Raw genomic sequence first — 19,385 nt, 5'->3', positions numbered from 1 at the left:
CCCGGGTCTTCATGCATGCTAGGCAAGCACTTTAACCACTAGGCCAAACTCCCGGCCAGACAATGTTTCTTAAGGCACGACAGGCTGGGGTCTTGCAGAGGCATGCATTTCTGTGAAGTCTTAGACCTGTCAGCCCTCACCTGTTGAGAACATGCAGGATCTGCCTTCAAAGCCACAAGTGGAGCCTTGATGCCTGCACATCCAGTCCTCCCAGGTAGAGATGTCAACTCTACCTAACATAGAGGTTTTCCTCTGTGTGTGTGTGTTCATCTTCATAGTACTGGACTTGATCTCAGGGCCTTATGCTCTGGCTGGGCTTTTTCAATCATGGTGACAGTCTATCACTTGAGTCACACCTTCCAACCAGTTTTTTGTTGTTGTTGTTGTTGGGGTTTTTTGTTGTTGTTTGTTTGTTTTGCCAGTCCTGGGCTTGAGCTCAGGGACTGAGAACTGTCCTTGGGCTTTCTCAAGACTAGAGCTCTACCACTTGAGCCTCAGCACCAGTTCCAGCTTTTTTATGTGTATGTGGTACCGAGGAATTGAACCCGGATCTTTGTGCATGCTAGGCAGGCACTCTACCACTAGGCCAAACTCTCAGCCCCTTGTTTGTGTTTTTTACAGGAATGACTTTCCTCACATCTCAACCTCCTAAGTAGCTAGAATTACAGATGTGTCACTGGTGCCCTGCTTTGGGCTTTTTTTTGGTTTTAGTGCCAGCAGTACTGATGGAAAGGGAAGGGAAGGGAAGGGAAGGGAAGGGAAGGGGAGGGGAGGGGAGGGGAGGGGAGGGGAGGGGAGGGGAGGGGAGGGAAGAAGGCCCTTCAGGAGAGAGAGAGGGAGGAAGGCCGGATCTGTTGACTACTGTGACTACTTAATACTTGATAACACATTCAAAAGAAAAACAAGAAAACAAAGCTCTTCTGTTTTCTGATGGAAGACTTTTGGGGGGGGGGGGAAATGAAGCAAATGTTTAGGGGGTCCAGGCTGACCCAGCAACCACAAAATAGACAAATGTTGCAGGCTCCGCCAGGGATCCATCCACAAAGCCCCAGTTTACACATTTCAATGAAAGCCTAAAGAACTGGGGTCCTATTTGTCATTCATAATAATAGCCCTGGGGATTCTGACAGCAGTGACATTTCAGAGAGAGAAAGGCCAGGGCACGCTCTGAAGAGAGGGTCATTTGATACTGAGCCCTATTGGCAGGTGCTGGTCACCCCGTGTGTGGGGGGGGGGGGTCCTTCTCTCTGGTGCGTTCTCTGGTGCATGGCATCTTATCATCAGATCTACCTGGTTTTGCTTGCCCATAACAGCCTAACGCAGCCTACTACGCTAGGGTTATTCAAATACTTGCAGCCTAATTAGGCCCGCCGCTGAAACCCTAGTCTGGTGGGAGATATAGGGTTACTGTCTTCAGAACACACGGGAGTCCGGGGAGAGCTCTCTGCCCAGGCCCGGGCGGGAGTGGAGGGAACGCAGGCTCCCCAGGCAGGCTCCGGGGCAGGACGCACGGAGGGGCTCCAGACCTTGGTGTGCTGGGGAGACCTGGCCTTGGAGCAGGGCATTGCTGAGAATCCAGAAGGCCCGCGGGGAGCTCACCAACCCCTCGGATTGCCAGGGGGATGGTCCACAATCCCTAGCATGCCTGGATGGTTCAAACAAGCGTGGTACGGGCTGGCGTCTTTCCTCAGCTTCTCCTCCTCCGTCCTGCTCGTGGCGGCGCTGGCCGCGCCCCGCTGGCTCAGCGGGAAGATCCTCTGCCAGACCGGAGTGGACCTGGTCAACGCCACCGACCCGGAGCTCGTCAAGTTCCTCGGGGACATTTACTACGGGCTGTTCCGGGGGTGTAAGGTCCGGCAGTGCGGGCTCGGGGGGCGCCAGTCCCAGTTCTCAGGTGAGTCCGGTCCAGGCGGGCATGCACGGGACACACCGTGGGGTGTAGTGCACGCGTGCTCTCGTTTCTTCTGAGGGTGCACAGGGGTGTTTTGGGGGGAAGGGGTTGTAAATCATCTGCCATCACTCAGGTAGGAAACAGCAGTGCCAACCCATGCCACATGACACTGGTACAACCACAACCAGCCTTCCAGGGGCAGACCACCTGCAGAAGACAGGGACACTGAGGAAGGGCAAACAGGCTGGAGTCGGGGTGCTGGGGTGTGAGGGGCACCTGGGCGTTTACTGGCTGGGAGACCACGGGCATGTCACCTGACCACTGGGGAACGTGAGCGGGCACTGGCCTTGGCTGGCATTCAAGCGTTGGTTCAGAGCTACTCAGGATGTAAACAGAGCAGTTGGCAAAGGGTGGAGGAAGGGTGAGCCTTCCAGAAAGGAAAACACAACCTAGACGATGGTGTGTGTCAGATGAATGGCAAGAACAGTATGGGGCGACTCTTTCCAACAGAGCGTGACAGTTGTATGTAAGACTTGATTCTAGTTCAGATCCCCTGGTGAAAACTGAATGGTGCCAGGGTCACAGCATCCCATGATGGTAAGACCCCCTTCTCACCAGCTGCCAGAAATGTAAGCTGCCTGTAGTCAGAAGCCATAGCAAAGGAATGATTGCTGTCTGCCTTTCTGGAGAAAGCTAGTGTATGGCCCTTGACCTCCTGCCCCTTCCTTCTCAGAAGCACCCTTCCTCCTACCCTCTGGAACCTCAGGCATCAGAACTGGGAAAGAAATGAAAGGACTCTGGTGATGACCCTAGCAGTAGATGAAGTTGGAGCATGTTTTGTTTCTTGCTGCGCTCAGCCTGTCCCCTCATAGTATCTTGGAAGGAATCATCCTTGAAATGATAGTATTCTATTTGCCAGCACCAAGTCCCTCATTCCCATGCAGTGCCAACGCAGGACAGCCATGGGACATAGCGGAGGCTCTTGCCCTAAGCTGGAGACGGATCTGCCCACTTCTGTCCATCACTGCTTATCTGTAGAAAATACCCTGCCCACAGGGTGAGGTGCAGATCAGCGGAGAAGGGCATCGACAGGCTTTGTAAACCCTAAAACCAAGCCAGGAGTCTTGATGACCTCAGTAACAGGCTTTCTTATCATCACCAAGGCCTCCTAGAGTCCCAAAGGAATCTCTACCCATAACCCCAGGGAAAACCCAAGGGCTGGTTGTTAAAAGTGGCTCTGGTCTTTTCTTACACCTACAACTTCCGAAATAAAATCAAGTAAAGCAGAAGAACATACATCTGCCCAGAGAAGCAGGTCATCGAGAGAGGTAGGTGGAGGAGGAGCTGAGCATGTGACAGGGTCAAACCTCAGAGCATCTCCTGTGGTTCATATTGCTTGAAGATCTTATTATACGTGTGTGTGTGTGTGTGTGTATGTGTGCATGCGTGCGCATGCACGCACTCACATGCTGCAGTTTGAACTTAAGGCTTCATGCTTTTGCTTTGCTTTTAGTTTTGCTCACACCTGGCGCACTCCCACATGAGTGATACCTCCACTACTGGCCTTTTGCTGGTTAATCTGAGATAACAGTCTACGGCTGGTTTTGACCCTTGATCCTCAGATCTCAGCCTTCGAAGCATCTAGAATTATAGGCATGAGGTACCAGTACTCAGCTTATTATGCCCATTTTACTGAGGAAGAAATTGAAAAAGAGAAGTCGAAGCATGAAAAAAATTTCAGCGAAAGCAACTAATACTATAGATGTGTTGTGATTTTTTTTCTGTTCCCTGATTCCACATTTGTCCTTAAATTTTTAACCTTTACTAAATTAGCTTTTCTGATTTTTTTTTCTCTTAAAAGTCCTGTAGCTGGCCTCTTTCTTTTGGGGCTGCTGCAGGCTTCACACTATCACGGTTAACATTCCCCAAACCCGCCGGACTTTTTGTAAGAAGTGTGGCAAGCACCAGTCTCACAAAATAACTCAGTACAAAAAGGCAAGGATTCTCTTTATGCCCAGGGAAAATGTCATTATGACAGAAAACAGAGTGGCTATGGTGGCCAGACTAAGCCAATTTTCCAGAAAAAAGCTAAGACTACAAAGAAGATATACTGAGACTTGAATGTATTAAGCAGATCTAAGAGAAAGCTAACTATTAAGAGATGCAAACATTTTAAAGTGGGTGGAGAAGGAGCAGGTGATCCAGTTCTAAGTTGCAACTTGTATTATGAAGACAGTACCACCATGAAGTCTTCAGTTCTATCTTTTGTTATGAAGACAATAAGTTCTTGAGGTCAAATTCACTTCAAAATGAAATTGTAAAAAAGCCCTGTAGCAGAGTAGTTAAGGCAGTAGTTCTGAGCTCAAGTTGACCTGCGCCAAGAAAGATAACATGTCCGAGTCTCAGTTTCCTCATCTGTAAGTGTGATGGCATCCACAGTGAAGGAAAGGACCTGCTGTGCACACCCCGTGCTGGAGAGAAACTGCGGTCTAGATTTCAAGTTTCCCACCTGAAATCCACTAAGTCATAGGCACCCCAAAACTCCTGGAAATGGTGCATATGTGAAAGGCAGCTCTGGGAGTCAGCCTGTCCTGGAGTCAGCCTCATAAATAAAAGGGATTAATTGATGCTGAGAATCTCCCAAAGAAAGACTTCAATCTCTAAATAGTGATGCTTATGACAAATAACTGAGAGAGCCTGAGCTGGAGCATTAGCTGAGATTTACCCTTTGCTTTACCAAAAAAATTAAAAATATAATCAGAAAAAATAGATACATAATCAGTACATTTCCTGCTATGAAGGCTAAGAATTTGGTACTCTCCCCCCCATATCACTGTTGATATTCCCCAATCCCTCTCCTCTATGACCCTAATATTGTTATTTCTCCATTATTTATTCATCAGCTATGGATAGGAACACCCAGACTTATCATCATGGATATATGATTACCTCTTTTTTAAAACCTGCCTGTGTAATTGTGCCGACGTTTATTCAAGTAGGTTCCCACTGGTTCACATATGGCAGTTTCTCTAATCTTTTGCTCTTATAATAAGCCCTGAGCATGTATAAGAGTATGTTTGGATAAATGCCAAGAAGTAAGCTTATTTGACAGATGTCTCCAAATTTCCTTCTAACACAATTGTAGAATTTAATATCACCACGAGATTGGAGAATACCTTCCTCGAACACTGCCCCCTACAAGGTGTGTTCACAAACATTTTGAACCGTGCTAGGTTCAAGGGTTTGGCAAGGATTCCTCTGCTGGTCATAAGTAAGGAGAACATGATCGGATCAAGACGAAATAAGGAGACAATTAGGAAATGGGGCATAAGTTTCCATGGCTGGAATAAGAAGAGCATGAGGATTTGGAAGAAGGAAAAACAAACTCTAAGGGGGGGGGGTGGAATGGAAGCAAGGGGAAGAAAGATACCTTAGAAAGCCCTAGTCCATGGAAAGAAGCTCATCTTCCCGGCTACAGTTTCCACAGCCGCTGAGATGACCACGTGGAGATAATAACAGATGGAAACAGAACTGGAAGGGAAGTTAAATCAGAACTCGGGGTGTGAACACAGGCTGTCTGGAGCAGAAGGAATACCGTGTAGGGAGAAGAACAAAAACAAAACCCTCAGCTCTCAGGCTCAGGAGATGCTGGCCTTTCAAGATGGTGGGCAGGGGAGGACAGGAAGAGGAGAGGATGAGAGGGTGAGCCCGGTAGCCCGGTAGCATCAAGTCTTGGCCCTTGGAAAGAGATGGGGTGTGGGGGAGTGACAGTGATGGGCTAGCAGTGCAATTGAACTCAGGACAGGAGGTCAAGGGTCACAAGAGGGGCTAGGTTTAACTTGGAGATAAGGGTGTACGTGCGTGTGTGTGTGTGTGTGTGTGTGTGTGTGTGTGTGTGTGTGTGTGTTCTCGTCCTGGGCCTGAGCACTATCCCTGAGCTTTTGTGCTCAAGGCTGGTGCCTTATCACTTGGGCAATAGTCTTACTTCTGGCTTTTAGTGGTTCACTGGTGATGAGAGTCTCACAGACTTTTCTGCCTGAACTGCGATCCTCCCATCTCAGCCTCATGAGGAGCTGGGATTACACTGCACCGAGACAACTGCCTTTTCTGAGAACAGGCTATTCCACGCAGTCCTTGAAGTACTCTAGAGTATCATTTGACTTTTACAACTAGTACCAGTGCCAAATATAAAAGAAAACAAAACGCAGGGCCAGGAGTATGGCCTAGTGGTAGAGTGCTTGTCTAGAAGCCCTGAGTTAGATTCCGAGGTACTACATACATAGAAAAAGCTGGAAGTGGTGCTGTGGCTTAAGTGGTAGAGTGCTAGCCTTGAGAAAGCTCAAGGAGAGTGCATAGGCCCTGAATTCAAGCCCTAGGACTGGAAAAAAGGAAAGAGAGAGAGGGAGAGGGAGGGAAAGAGGAAGGGAGGGAGGGATAAAAAGAAAGAAAAAGAAAACACAAATGAACATTTCACTCATCTGTTTGTCCACATTGCCAGGGAAAGTTGCATTTCCCTGAGAACTGGGTGCCATTTGTTCTTAGGGCACAGGCCTACCAGGCCAGCCAGTGCCTGGTTTATGTGCCCCATTCACACTGGATCCTACAGCGGAGAGGCCAGTGACCACGGGCTCGGTCTGCTTGACTGATCAGCAGCCATTGCAGGGGCAGTGGGTTCACCTCAAGGAATCTCCTAATTTTGGAGAACCCAGGACTTGCCGTCTTGTCCTCCTCTCCAAGGCCTGCCCAGGAAGCACACTCAGGGCCTGAACTTGGCGTCTTCTCTCCCCAGTCTTCCCCCAGCTGGTGAAAGAGCTCAACACGGGCCTCCACATGACCATTCTGCTGCTTCTGCTCGTGGCCTTGGCGCTGTCTCTGGTCAGTATGGGCTTTGCCATTCTCAACATGATCCAGGTCCCTTACCGGGCAGTCAACGGCCCCGGAGGCATCTGCCTATGGAATGTCCTGTCAGGTAAGAAGCCCCAAGGGACAGAAAGGCCTGTCCACAGAATCACCAAGGGTCTGAGTGGAAGCCCCTCCCCCACCCTTTACTTCCCTGGCTGGAACCTCTTCCTTTTTAGGGGGTGTTTTTTGTTCTTGATTGGTCCAGAGCTTGAACTCAGGCCGCTGTCCCTGAGCTCTTCCGCTCAAGGCTAACGCTCTACCACTTTGAGCCACAATGCCACTTCTTGTTTTCTGGTGGTTAATTGAAGGCAAGAGGTTCATGGACTTTCTTGCCTGAGCTGACTTTGAACCATAATCCTCAGATCTCAGCCTCCTGGGAAGCTGGAGTTACAGGTGTGAGCCCATCTACGGTCGTGGGTCTTGTTTGTAGCCCTGGAGCTCTATTTCCAAGCCCAAAACTTTCCCAGGGACTAGGAATATGGCCTAGTGATAGAGTGCATGCCTAGCATAAACAAAGCCCTGGGGTTCGATTCCACAGTACCACATGCACAGGAAAAGCTGGAAATGGTGCTGTGGCTCAAGTGGTAGAGCTCTAGCCTTGAGAAAGCCCAAGGACAGTGCCCAGGCCCTGAGTTCAAGCCCCAGAACTGGCAAAAAAACAACTTCTGATACACATAAATTAATTTATATTTACACACATAACAAACCATCTATATTAAAATAACAAAACCCTCTACAATCCACAGCAACACGCTTTTTAAAAGCAATTAAAACAGGCATTGGTGGTTCACGTCTATAATCCTAGCTACTCAGGAGGCTGAGAGCTGAGGATCACAGCTCGAAGCCAGCCTGGGTAGAAAAGTCCATGAGACTCTTATCTCCAGTGAATCACAGCAAGCGGAAGTAGAGCTGTGACTCAAATGGTAGACTGCTAACCTTAAGCAAAAAGCCAGTGACAGTGCACAGGCCCTGAGCCCAAGCCCCAGGACTGGAACACACACACGCACGCTTATGCACACAGACTCACATGCACACATGCGCACACTCACACACACCTGTGCTGCCCTAGGAAAACAATAAACCAAAGCCACTGTCTAGAGCCCTCAGGAAGGCCACCAGCTTGAGGGACAGCTGTCTCTTTTGGCTCAGGTGGAGCTGTGACATTAGCCATTGCCAGCTTCATGGCCGAGGTAAAATTTTACGACCTGACCGAGCGAATCGCCAACTTCCAGGAGAAGCTCTTCCAGTTCGTCATGGTGGAAGAACATTTCGAAGAGTCCTTTTGGATCTGTGTGGCCAGCGCTTCGGCCCATGCAGCTAACTTGGTTGCAGTGGCCATCAGTCAAATTCCCCTCCCCGAGATCAAGACCAAAATGGAAGAGGCCACAGTCACAGCAGAGGATATCCTGTACTGAGAGCCCCTCCTCCCACACCCTGCCCTAAATCAGACTATAGTGTGAGTGGATGTCCAGGACTGAAGGCCATTCTTCCCCCTACCATCCTGAATCAGTCTGCAGTGTAAGCATGGACCTCGGGTGGGTCTCTCCTCACTGTGAGCTTCTTCGTTTCCTCATCTGCAGAAAAGGGATGCTCTAATGACTTTGCAAGCTTGTTTTCAGAGGTGCAGAAGAGAACTCTCTTAATACAAGGCACCACATACTCAGGGAGAGTCCACAGGCTGTGGGCCTGTCCACACGGCTGAGAGGACAGTCATGGATTTGAGAAACAGCTACTGTTTCTACATGCCACAGGAACCATGGAGCAGTGAATAGTCCAAGGATGAAAATACCGGGCAGTGTCGAGTGGCAGGTGAGGGGGGTTCTGCTTGCCGTTTCCATATATCAGTGAGTGAGACCCTCACTCCCCCCCACAGTGCTACCCAGGTCCATTTGACAGATGAAACCTTAAGGCGCGTGCAAGTTGGAGAACTCACTGACACGAGGAAAGAAGTCTGGGATGTCTGAAACCAGAATCCATACTTGGCACCGCACACCCAGGCCGCTGTTTGATGAGATACAAGCAACTGCACCAGAGTGGAGAAATGCCAGAATCGCACAGGCACACAGGACTGACGGAGGAATTAAATCTTTAGGATGCCATGTGGTACTAAAGCAAGGACGACATAGCTCACATTCTACTGGAACTGTGGAAGATGAGTAGCTCGTTTCCAGTGAAGGATGTAAGAGAAGGGCCATCTGCAGTGAGCCAGCATGGGGAGTTGGCATAAGGCCTGGAAGCCTTGGGAAGACATTTGAACCCCAGGCAGAATGACCGCTTCCCTCTGATTGACCTGCCGGGGACACCCAGCTCTTTGTGTTGCTGTCTTTTGACTAGGACTGTGGCTTCTATGTATTTATTAACTTTATGTGTGAACTCAATTAAGTCACAATGCCCAGAAAGTTGATCAGATGCTATTTTAGATTTTTCTCTGAAGATAATTTTTGATGACATGAACACTGAAATTATATTCTCCAGTAGCTGTGAGTTCAAGCATCATTAACACAAGTAATGAGGTATCAATAAAAAATAAATTCTCTGTCTCCTCCACACAATGTGACTAATATGTGATTCTTCTCTAATTAAAATAGAATAGAATATACAACAAGTCAAAACTGCTGTACAGCTAGGACTCATGTCAAATCAGGGTACTTAGGTGACACTCCTCTTTCTTAGAAGTAATATGAAGCATCATAATGACTGAATTAAACAATGTTTGGTACTTTCAATATGCTTCACTGAGAGGTAGGTTTGAGATGTTTTCTTAATTCTAGAAAATGTCCAATAAGCAGCACTGCAATTATTTAAAGCTGGACTCTGATCTTGACTTTTTCTGCGGCTTGAACTTGGTGCGTGGAGGCCATCTCTGAGCTGTTTTTGCTCAACGCTAGGGCTCTACCACTTGAGCCACAGCACCCCTTCTAGATTTTTGGTGGTTCATTAGAGATAAGAATCTCATGGACTTTCTTGCCCAGGCTGGCTTCAAACCATGATCCTCAGATCTCAGCCTTCTGGGTAGCTAGGATTACAGGCGTGAGGCCCCGTCTTCCACTTTATAAATTGTGATGACTATATGCTGAAAATACAGCTCAGTGGTAAAGCAGTTGCCAAGCACAATCTGATCCCCAGTACCCCAAGAAAACAAAGCAAAACAGACAATGTTTCAGTAGCCATAGAGCATTGAGTCTCATGAAACCCAGCCCCCTGCAGTGGAAATTTCCAGGCTTGTTCTTCTAGACAATGCTATCATTACAGATGAGTCTTTTTGCAGAATTGGAGTCAAAGGGTAACAGGGGACAATCACGTCATTACCCTACTGTTCCCTCTCCAACTAAATGAAGGTTTTCATCCCCAGGAAAATGTGGCTCATGCCAAGGGAAGACGGGCCTCGAGCTCACATGCTCTTGGAATGGCTCCCTGAAGGGATGGAATTAGTGTCATTGCTCCCCATAGAATTCCTGACAAAAAAAAAAACCAAACACGCCCCCTAACAAGTCTGCCCAACAGAAATGACAACCTAGTTCATATAGTTCATATCACAGTTTGTGTTAGAGAAAATCTCAAATATATACACATATATGGAGATACACATATGTATATATGTACATACACATATCACTACAATAATGTAGTGTAAGGTCTTACTCAGCTCCTGCAAGTATCCCCTTGGGCTAATCTTTACTTGAGCTATACCATTTCCTCGTCTTGCTCCTCTGGCAAAGGCCTCTTAGTATAAACATCGCCCCATATTTAATGGCTTCCTTTTCCTGGTGATCACATCACCATTCTCTTCAGCAGATGCCTGGGGAGTATGACTCTACCTCAGGCTGGTGCTGGATCCTCGGGGAATACAAAGATGAAGATGATATTAGTTGGGGCTAGAAACGCAAACATTCACTGGAATGGTGTACCAGGAGGCCGGGCCAAGCCCTGCCAGCCCAGCCTTAGGGGGCAGTGGGCAGTGCAGGATTCCTTACAGAAAAGCACTCGCCAGTAGTCCTGGGCCGGGACCAGGGCAACTTCCCACGGCTGCTGGTGTGGCCACTTCTGTCAGCTTGGCTAGGTGTTCGGGGATGAGTTGTCAGTTGGGGGGGAGGGGTCTCCTAAGTCACCACAGCCACACCAGAACCAGCTCCACACTGGCACTCCCTCCCTCAGTGAAGGCCTCACACTGGCTTGAATGCAGAGGAACAGCGGGGGAGGTGAGTGGCCGCCTCACAAGTGTGAGTCCAAGTCAAAATATATACAACTACAGAAACGCAGGATCACTAGCTACCAGTGGGAAGGGATCCAGCTGTCTGTATAACACCCTCAGGAAAGAATGGCTCACCCAGGGCCCCTGGGGCTCAGTTACTCTCAAACAGAATGTCCCCAAAGGCCACACTCGCCCAGCTTCTGTGCTAGGGTTCATGTGCAGCCAGTTAGATCCGGCCTGGCAGGAAGTCAGAGCTTATGAGTCACCTGAGGGACCAGAGAGGAGTCTCCAGCTATCTGCTCTGACGATGCAGGGGAGGGGATGAATAAAATGGTCTTGGGGGTGAAGGAATAACCTATTTAAGAGCTTTGAGAACAGAAACCACAAGACCAGGCGACATAAGTTCAGTATCCCGGGGTCAAGGACAAGACAAAAGAAAAGAAAATGTAAAGGGACAGAGGCAGGTGGAGGCAGAGGCCAGGCCGGGAGGGAGCTTGGGCACCTGTGGGGAATTAGAAGCTGGAGTATAAAGATGGGCTGTCTTAATACCTTATGGCCAGTGGAGAAAATGTTGTCCCAGTTAGGAACAGTGGGAGAAGACAGCTGTCCACAGCCAAAGGGGGTGAGAGGGGGTGAGGGAGGGTTCGGAGGACAGCAAACCTGCCCATACCAGGTCTCATAGGTCGTGAGAGGGTCACTGAAGGTGTTGGTGTGGAAATTCTCGGTGGTGGTGGCCCTAGAGCTCAGATGTGAAGCTCAGAGGAGTCAGCAGGACTCACTGATTCCAAATGGGGCTGGAAGAAGCAGCATCCAGGAGACCCGCTGGGTTTCCGCCTTGACGACTGGGTAGAAGGCAATGACACCATTAGGATTAAGAGATGCTCTGGATCCAGTGCTCCCGGGCAGGGCACCAAAGTAAAAGTACACAGACAGCCACTTCACTGACGCAACCAGGGTTCTCGTCCCCTTCTGGGAATGGCCATGCTATTCTGAGTTTCAGTTTCATGAACCATAAAAACAGTATGATAATATCTCCACTGTTCACTAGCAGAGGCGTTGAGGGATTAAATGAAAATAATATTTTATATGCAGAAGTCTTTGAAGTGTTTGAAAGTAACATTCATATATGTATATATGCACACATGTATATGCCATATGTTAGTGGGTCATGCATGTATTCCATCCTCACTATGCAGGAAACTGACATATGAGGATCTCAATTTGAAGACAATCAATCCAAGCACACACATCTGTAAGACTCTTCCCTCCAATTAACCAGTGAAAATCTGGAATTGGAGGCATGGCTCAAGTTTAAGGCCTCAAGTTCAAGCCCTACTAATGGCACTACATAAAATATATTATGTATTGTATATTTATCATATACAGTATAATATAATACATTATTATCATCATGCCTGTATCATATATGCCTTTTTGGAATACCAAAAGGTGATTTTACAACATTTGGCTCAAATGAAGCTCTTGTCTCAAAATGACAAACTTCTTGTAGGAATACTCTGTTTAGTACAACAGTAAAAAAAAATACATAAACCCTTTCTTTTTGTTTTGTTCTTTTACCAAAGGTGTATTACTGGTGGAAGACTGTTATTTCTGGAAACTTAATCACATTGGCTTCTAAGTTTTGTGTACATATGGTGTGAAAAGGGGCTGGTTTGTACATAATGCAATTGCATGCATCTCTTTAAGATCACTTAACAATGGGAGTATTGGAAATCAGCAATAAGTTGTTTGAGGCAGAAACTAGGAAAGCAATGAGACATTGTGGCTGTCATTCCATTCACAAGCTAACTGTTTCAGCATTGTCATGACATGACAGTACCTCAGACGCATGTGTTGTAAAAATCATAGACAAAGCAATCCAGGGAATAAACTTTATCCGAAATGAAACATTTGAAAAATGAAGTCGTATGGACGGCTTTGACCACAAGGGGGCAGCAGTCCACAGGCAATAAACGTTCCTGGAGGTTGAATGGACCAGTGGACTCTGAAGGATTCTTGTAATTCAGTCATTCTATGATTTTTTAATACACAAGGTGGAACTGGATAAGGAGGGCCCTCCCTGTGTGTTTTATATCGTTGTCTTTCAGGCGGGATGGAGGGGAATAGAAACTTAGGAGTTTTGGGGGTCTTGCATCTTACCAGTAATCATCAGAGTCACACCCATGGACAGTGGCCACAAAGGGTCCTAAAAATTAAACTACTTATCAATTGGTAACTCATCAAATCTACAATAGTATTCAGGCATCAAATCCCTCACACGTGACTAGACTCAATTTCACCCCCAATAAAGCTTTGTTTTCTTAAAAATGTTATTTAATCATTCAAATCAAAGCAATTTGAATAATTAAGATGAAAACATTAGTGGCATTTTTATTTATTTCTTTAACTGGTTGATTTCTTAAGTTACTGTAGCAATACCTGGCTAATGGTAAAAATTACAGGAGTCTGTCTTTTTTTTAGCGAGTGAAATAGTAGCATAGAGGACCAAACCCTAGGAAAACATTTTCCCACTAAGACACACCTCAGACGTCCTGGAGTGCATCTTAAAACTAAGTCGGAAGCTATTGGGGGAAAGAAAAGAAAGGAAATGAGTGTGTGCGTGTGTGTGCGTGTGTGTGTGTGTGTGTGTGTGTGTTTATAGTTGATCTGTGAATTACCATCAGAAGCCACCCTTGGCAGCAAAGTTCACAAGACTTTTATCTTCAATAAGTCACCCCAAAAAGCCAGAAGTGCAGCTATGGGTCAGGTGGTAGAGTGTGTTCGTCTTGATCAAAAGAAGCTCAGGGACAGAGTCAAACATTTTTTTGTCAGTTCTGGGACTTGAACTCAGGGCCAGGGTGCTGTCCCTGAGCTCTTTTTGCTCAAGGTTAGTGCTCTACGACACTGAAGCACAATTCCACTTCTGGTTTTTGAGTGTTAATTAGAAATGAGTCTCTTGGGGACTTTTCTGCTCAGGCTGGCCTTGAACCACAACCCTGAGAGCTCAGCTTTCTGGGTAGTTAGCATTACAGGTGTGAGCCCTGGTGCCCAGCAAAAGGGAACATTTAATCCTCATGTTTAAATTGGAAAGAAACATTGCAGACTAACCAAAAGAATGGAACAAATAAAATCAAGCACACGCGCATCGTGGTCATTTACTTCTCCAGGAGAATTAGACGGCCAATACTTTCAATAAAACAGGGCAGAAAAGAATGTGGACACCAGTGCTAAGCCTTGCTCTGAACTGGTGATCATTAAATTAGGTGATCTACTCTATTTGTGGCAAGCACAAAGTTCAGTTTTTAATGCTTTGTCAACACAATGTTTGCATTTCGTTCCCTGGCTTTGGGCTGGGATTTCTAGCAGTTCTGCCTCTTAAAGGCTTAAAGGTACAAATCCTAAGTGTATACATCCTTCCAAGAAAGGCAGAGGGAGCCACAGCAAGTCCTCCTGGGCCAGTGTGAGCTGTCATGAGGAAGGTACATCCCTCTTGGATCTTCAGGAGGAAACTGTCTCGAAACAACAGACCACCTTTCTGTTTCCTTCTGTTTCCCTTAGTTCTTTGCTGTGTCTAAAATCAGTGTCTTCTGTTCAAGAGATGGGAACATTCATTCGGTTTTCCAGAATGATGTACTGCCTAAGGCTAGAACTGCAAATTAAAGTCATTGCAATACTGAATTAAGCTGGGCAGACTCCTGTAGCCTCCTGAGTAGCTGGGATTGCAGGGGAGAGCCACCGTTTCCCTGCCAGACGCTAATTCTTGAGGTAAGGAATGTATCCTGTTACCTCTCTTAGAAGCAAAGATGGCACTTGTTTCTAACTACCTTGTTTCTGAGTGGCCTTCACTAGGTCTCATTTTCCCTAATGCACCCTTCTGCCTCAACATTGATGAAGTTGAGAAAGGGGGAGAGAAGGAAATGCAGCAGTAACTTCAACGGCAGCGGTAATTGCCTGTCTTGACTTGTAAGAACTGGGCTGACAGGTATCTGATTTATCAGTGTGCTCCATAAATAGCATGTACCTTGTAATTACTCATCGAACATATGCAATCACACATCAAAATAATTTCTAGCCATTAAGAAATACCAGTTGCTCCTCTGGCTGCCCTCAGCTACCTCCCATTTGTTTCCTTTGTGAGGCTGCCCAATTCCTTATCAAGAAGCAAAGGCCCATGGGCACCTCCCTGATTTGCTGGCTTCCTGGGACTTCTTGTACCCTCATTATTCTTTTTGTCGATAGTAGGGTTTGAACTCTGGGCCTGGTCCCTATCCCTGAGCACTTCAGCTCAAGGCTAGTACTCCACCACTTGAGCCACAGTGCCACTTCTGGTTTTCTGGTGATTAAGTGGAGCTCAGAGTCTCATGGACTCTCATGCCCAGGGCTGGCTTTGAACTGTGATCCTCAGATCTCAGCCTCCTGCGTAGCTAGGATTACACATGTGAGCTACCAGCCCTTGGCTTGCATCCTTTTTTTTATTTATCATCCCAGCTGGGAAGGCCCAGCTCTCCAGGGAACAGGACAGTTTCTGCACCGGGAGGTGGAGGCAGGCCTGAGGCCTTCTCTGCTGCTCAGTGGATCCTTAGTTGGATTTTGAAAGTACAGCTGAGGGCCAGGAGTTTGGCCTAGTGGTTAAAGTGCTTGCCTAGCCTGCATTAAGACCCAGGTTCGATTCCTTGGTACCACATACATAGAAAAAGCCAGAAGTGGTGTTGTGGCTCAACTGGCAGTGCTCTAGCCTTGAGAAAGCCCAAGGACAGTGCTCAGGCCCTGAGTTCAAGCTCCAGGACTGGCAAAAAGAAAAAAGGAAGTGCAGCGGAGTGGGAAGGATTCCTGGAACCAGAGCTCCTGGAGGGGGCAGAAGGAGGATTCCTAATACGCAGTCAACAGTGCTCTCCAGATGGGTTTTGCAGTGTGGAGGGCTGGATGTGAGTAGAGAGCCTGAGGTCAGTGCTGAAGCCCTGTGGGCATGGCTGCAGGAAGCTGTGCCTCAGATCTTCCCTCTGGGCCCCAAGCTGCGCTTTGCAAACCCCACTGTGGAATGGGCTGGGGCATATGTTGCCCACAGGAAGCCACCCCCAGTGCTGCTGACCTCACCTCCCGCTGGCCGCCGGCAGGAATGGCTACATCTTTCTGCTGTATGCAACCTACCGGAGGTTAGCTGCACTTTACAAAATTGCACTTTGAATGTTATTCTTTATTTCACTGCATTGTAACTTTAGAAAAATCAATCTTAAATGGCTGAGGTATTTACTACTAGAAAAAAAACTCTTCTGGGAAAAGAAGACTTAGAATCTAAGTCAGTGGCATTTAAATAACCAAGATGTGGGTGAAGGACTTTACTAATCTTATTCTTTAATTAAAAGAATACTATTTAACCTGTGTGGAAAGGATGTGTTTAAAGGATCACAGGACAGACTCAGGAGATGAAGGTCATTTGTAATTGCAGGGATGTTGGGACTGAAGAGAAGGAAAACATCCCCTGAATGGCTAATGAGCAGTAGTGTGACACCCCAGCTTGCCACCTTCCTATTAACCCTCTACCCTTCTTCCCTCCTCATAAAAGCCCTGTTGCCTCCCTGGATACTTTAAACATGCTCATTAGCAAAGACAGGACAAAATGTTCACATTAAACAAGGCAGAACGGCAACTCAGAACTATCTGCAGTTTATGTAGCTGTGAAAGAGCTCCTACAGAACCAGAACCAGCTAATCTAGAAGCTTAGCTTTTCCCTTCCCTGCTTTAAACACTAATCCCAGCCAGATGTACAACATAGCTTTTCCTTCTCCTAGCTTCTACAAAGTACCACATTGACTCTCTGTCGACTCCCACATACACAGGAAACTTCGCTTCCAACCTTTCAAGATCCTCTTTAATCCAGCATCACTCTCTTTATATGCACTTTTCCTTTCAGGCAGTCCCAATCCTTCCACCCACCCACACCAAGCCAAGCCAACACTCTGCCACCCACTCTTCCTGGTCCTGAGGTCCCACACCCTTAATCATTACATTCTGCTATTAATTATCTACAAGTCACAAGTTAGCACAATCCTGTTCTTTAATTATCGGTGCTACTCAGCTTAATCTTGTGTTCCTGCAAATGTTTTATGAGCACTTTGTGTAGATCACCCAGGGGCAAAAGCCACACTCCCAGGATGCCTGGGGGAAAAAGAACATAGGTGACTAGCATATTGAGATAAGCTGCTTTGGAAGTATGCAGGCATGCACGTCCCACCTACCCTCCCCCCCCACAGACACACAGAGAAGGTAAGCCCATGGGGAAAAGGGAAACTGATCAAGTAAAGAAGGGAGAATGGGATGGGGTGTGTGTGTGTGTGTGTGTGTGTGTGTGAGCATATGGTGTTAATAATGCTTCTGCCATATTGGAAGAGTATAGCATTCTGTCCTGACTTGTTTTGTTCTCTCTCTCTCTGTATGTTTTGCCTCTGATTCTCTGGAGCCTTGCAGGACAGATCAATCTGGAAATGAGAGCAATTATATATGATAATGAGGCATTACCTGAAAAGTAATCATTTCAAATTGTGACTTTCAAGTGATGACCACACAACTTCTTCTGCAAAACCCCAACCAGACAGGGATCAATCAGATCAGTGGTCTGACCAAAATTATAGGCTAGGTCATCCAGGCAACCTGAATCCTGTCCTCTGATTTCTTTTTCAGCAAAATCTCAAAATTCCTGTTAGTTCCTTGATGACAGACTTGTGGTCACTTAACTCCTTTTTGTTCCTCCACACTGGTTAATTCTCCTTCCTCTCTGCCTTTTACCACAGCCCATCTCATTCATCTCTCTAATTAAAATGCTGGGACAGAGGAACAGGGCTAGGCTGTTAGGACTTGGAATAGGGACCTTTGCTCTAACACTCCAGTAACACTGTGACAAAAACACTTGAGAAAAATCAATTGATGGAAAGATTATTTCTAGATGTCATTATTCCACAGTTCTAAAAGTCCATAGTCACTTACCCTCATTTTGGACTTGTGGTCACGGAGTACATTGCAGCAAGAGTACCTGGTGGTGACCAGGAAGTGAAAACAGACAGGAAGTGGAAAAGGTCTCAATATTCCTTACCAAGTCATATGCTCGAGGAAAACTTCCTTCCACTAGGCCCCACCTCCTAAGGGTTCCTTCCACCATTTCCAATTAGCTCCAAAATCTGGCAACCAATCCTCTTGCAAAGCAGTGGGGAAACATCTATCTGCCAAGGATCATTAGGGTATTTATAACATCAGTCCAAGGCCACACTAAATGATCAATCATTACAGGCAGCAGGGCCTTGGGCAGCCAATTTGATACATAATCAGTCACATCTTGTGCCAAAGGATTTCCTGGGCCTTATACTGCCTGACAGGGGTGGAGAACAAAAAAGGTTGTCACTACTGATGCCTTTTGGGACATATTCCAACTCCAAACAATAACGCATATCTACATAAAACCAGACAAGAATATTTTTTAAACATTTTACAATGATAGTTTTTCTCATCTCTACAAGATCGTGACATCTAGCAGAATATACAATTCCCAAAAGATACCTCTTTGGCATTAAGTTCCTTTGAGCTACAGACCCTTGGAAAACATCTGCCCTCCCCCCCCACCTTCTGCCAGAATGTAGATCAGACCCTCATGTGAATGCAGCAGTTGCCATAGAAGGAGGCAAAGAATTCTTTCACTCCAGAGAGATGAGTGGAGGCAGGATAAAATTATCCACATAAAATGTATTCCTGGGCGTCTTTAGCTTCCTTATATACTTACTGTCCAGAGAGGACTGTCCTTTGTCTGCTGTGGGGGAAGGAATGGGGCGGGAATAGCCCTCAGCTCAGTGCCCACGGGCTCTGTGGTTCCCAGGCTCCTGAATTCAACGTCGAAAAGGGTTTTGCAGAGTTCTACAAGCAAAGACCCAGCTACAATCATGATCATATACTAGTAGTATTAAAGAGGGGTTTGGGAAGACTTCCTTGAATTATATTCAGCCTGAAACTTTTTGCAGGGGAACATTTAAAACAAGAAAAAAAACCCAACTTTTTCGGAGAATCCTTTTTTAAAACACACACACCGTGTTTGGTTTACTTGACTGGGGCGGGGGGGGGGGAGCGCAGGAATCAAAGCATAAAAGCAACCGCGAGGCCGCAGCGCGGCCCCCGGTGAGTTCAGTGACCCTGACCACGCGCGCGGCTCCTCCGGGCTCCCGCCTCGGGTCGGGGGCTTCGCAGGCCGCCCCGCCCCGCTTGCTGGACGTCTCTGCCCTCTTGTGCCGGGACTCGAACCCGGACTCCGGCTCACCTCAACACCGCCCTGGGGCCGACCGGGCTTTCTAACCACCCCGCCCCTAGGCGCGCTCAAGGAGTCACTCGCGACGCACGCGCAGAGAGCAGCACGCGCGTCCC

General features: G+C 47.2%; 1 protein-coding gene across 1 annotated transcript; it reads left to right on the top strand.

The window, feature by feature from the left end:
• Nucleotides 1-1,596: 1,596 nt before the first annotated feature.
• Clrn2 (clarin 2) lies at nt 1,597-9,330 on the top strand. The gene is made up of 3 exons (XM_090344097.1): nt 1,597-1,894; nt 6,681-6,860; nt 7,943-9,330. The coding sequence occupies exons 1-3, from the start codon at nt 1,642-1,644 to the stop codon at nt 8,206-8,208; spliced, it is 699 nt and encodes a 232-aa protein (XP_090200223.1). The 5' UTR covers nt 1,597-1,641; the 3' UTR covers nt 8,209-9,330.
• Nucleotides 9,331-19,385: the final 10,055 nt, after the last annotated feature.

The sequence above is a fragment of the Megascapheus bottae genome, chromosome 13, assembly GCF_031878675.1.
Source record: "Megascapheus bottae isolate mThoBot1 chromosome 13, mThoBot2.hap1, whole genome shotgun sequence".
Classification (NCBI taxonomy): Eukaryota; Metazoa; Chordata; class Mammalia; order Rodentia; family Geomyidae; genus Megascapheus; species Megascapheus bottae.
The sequence above is the reverse complement of the archived record's forward strand: the minus strand, read 5'-3'. Positions and strand labels throughout refer to the sequence as shown.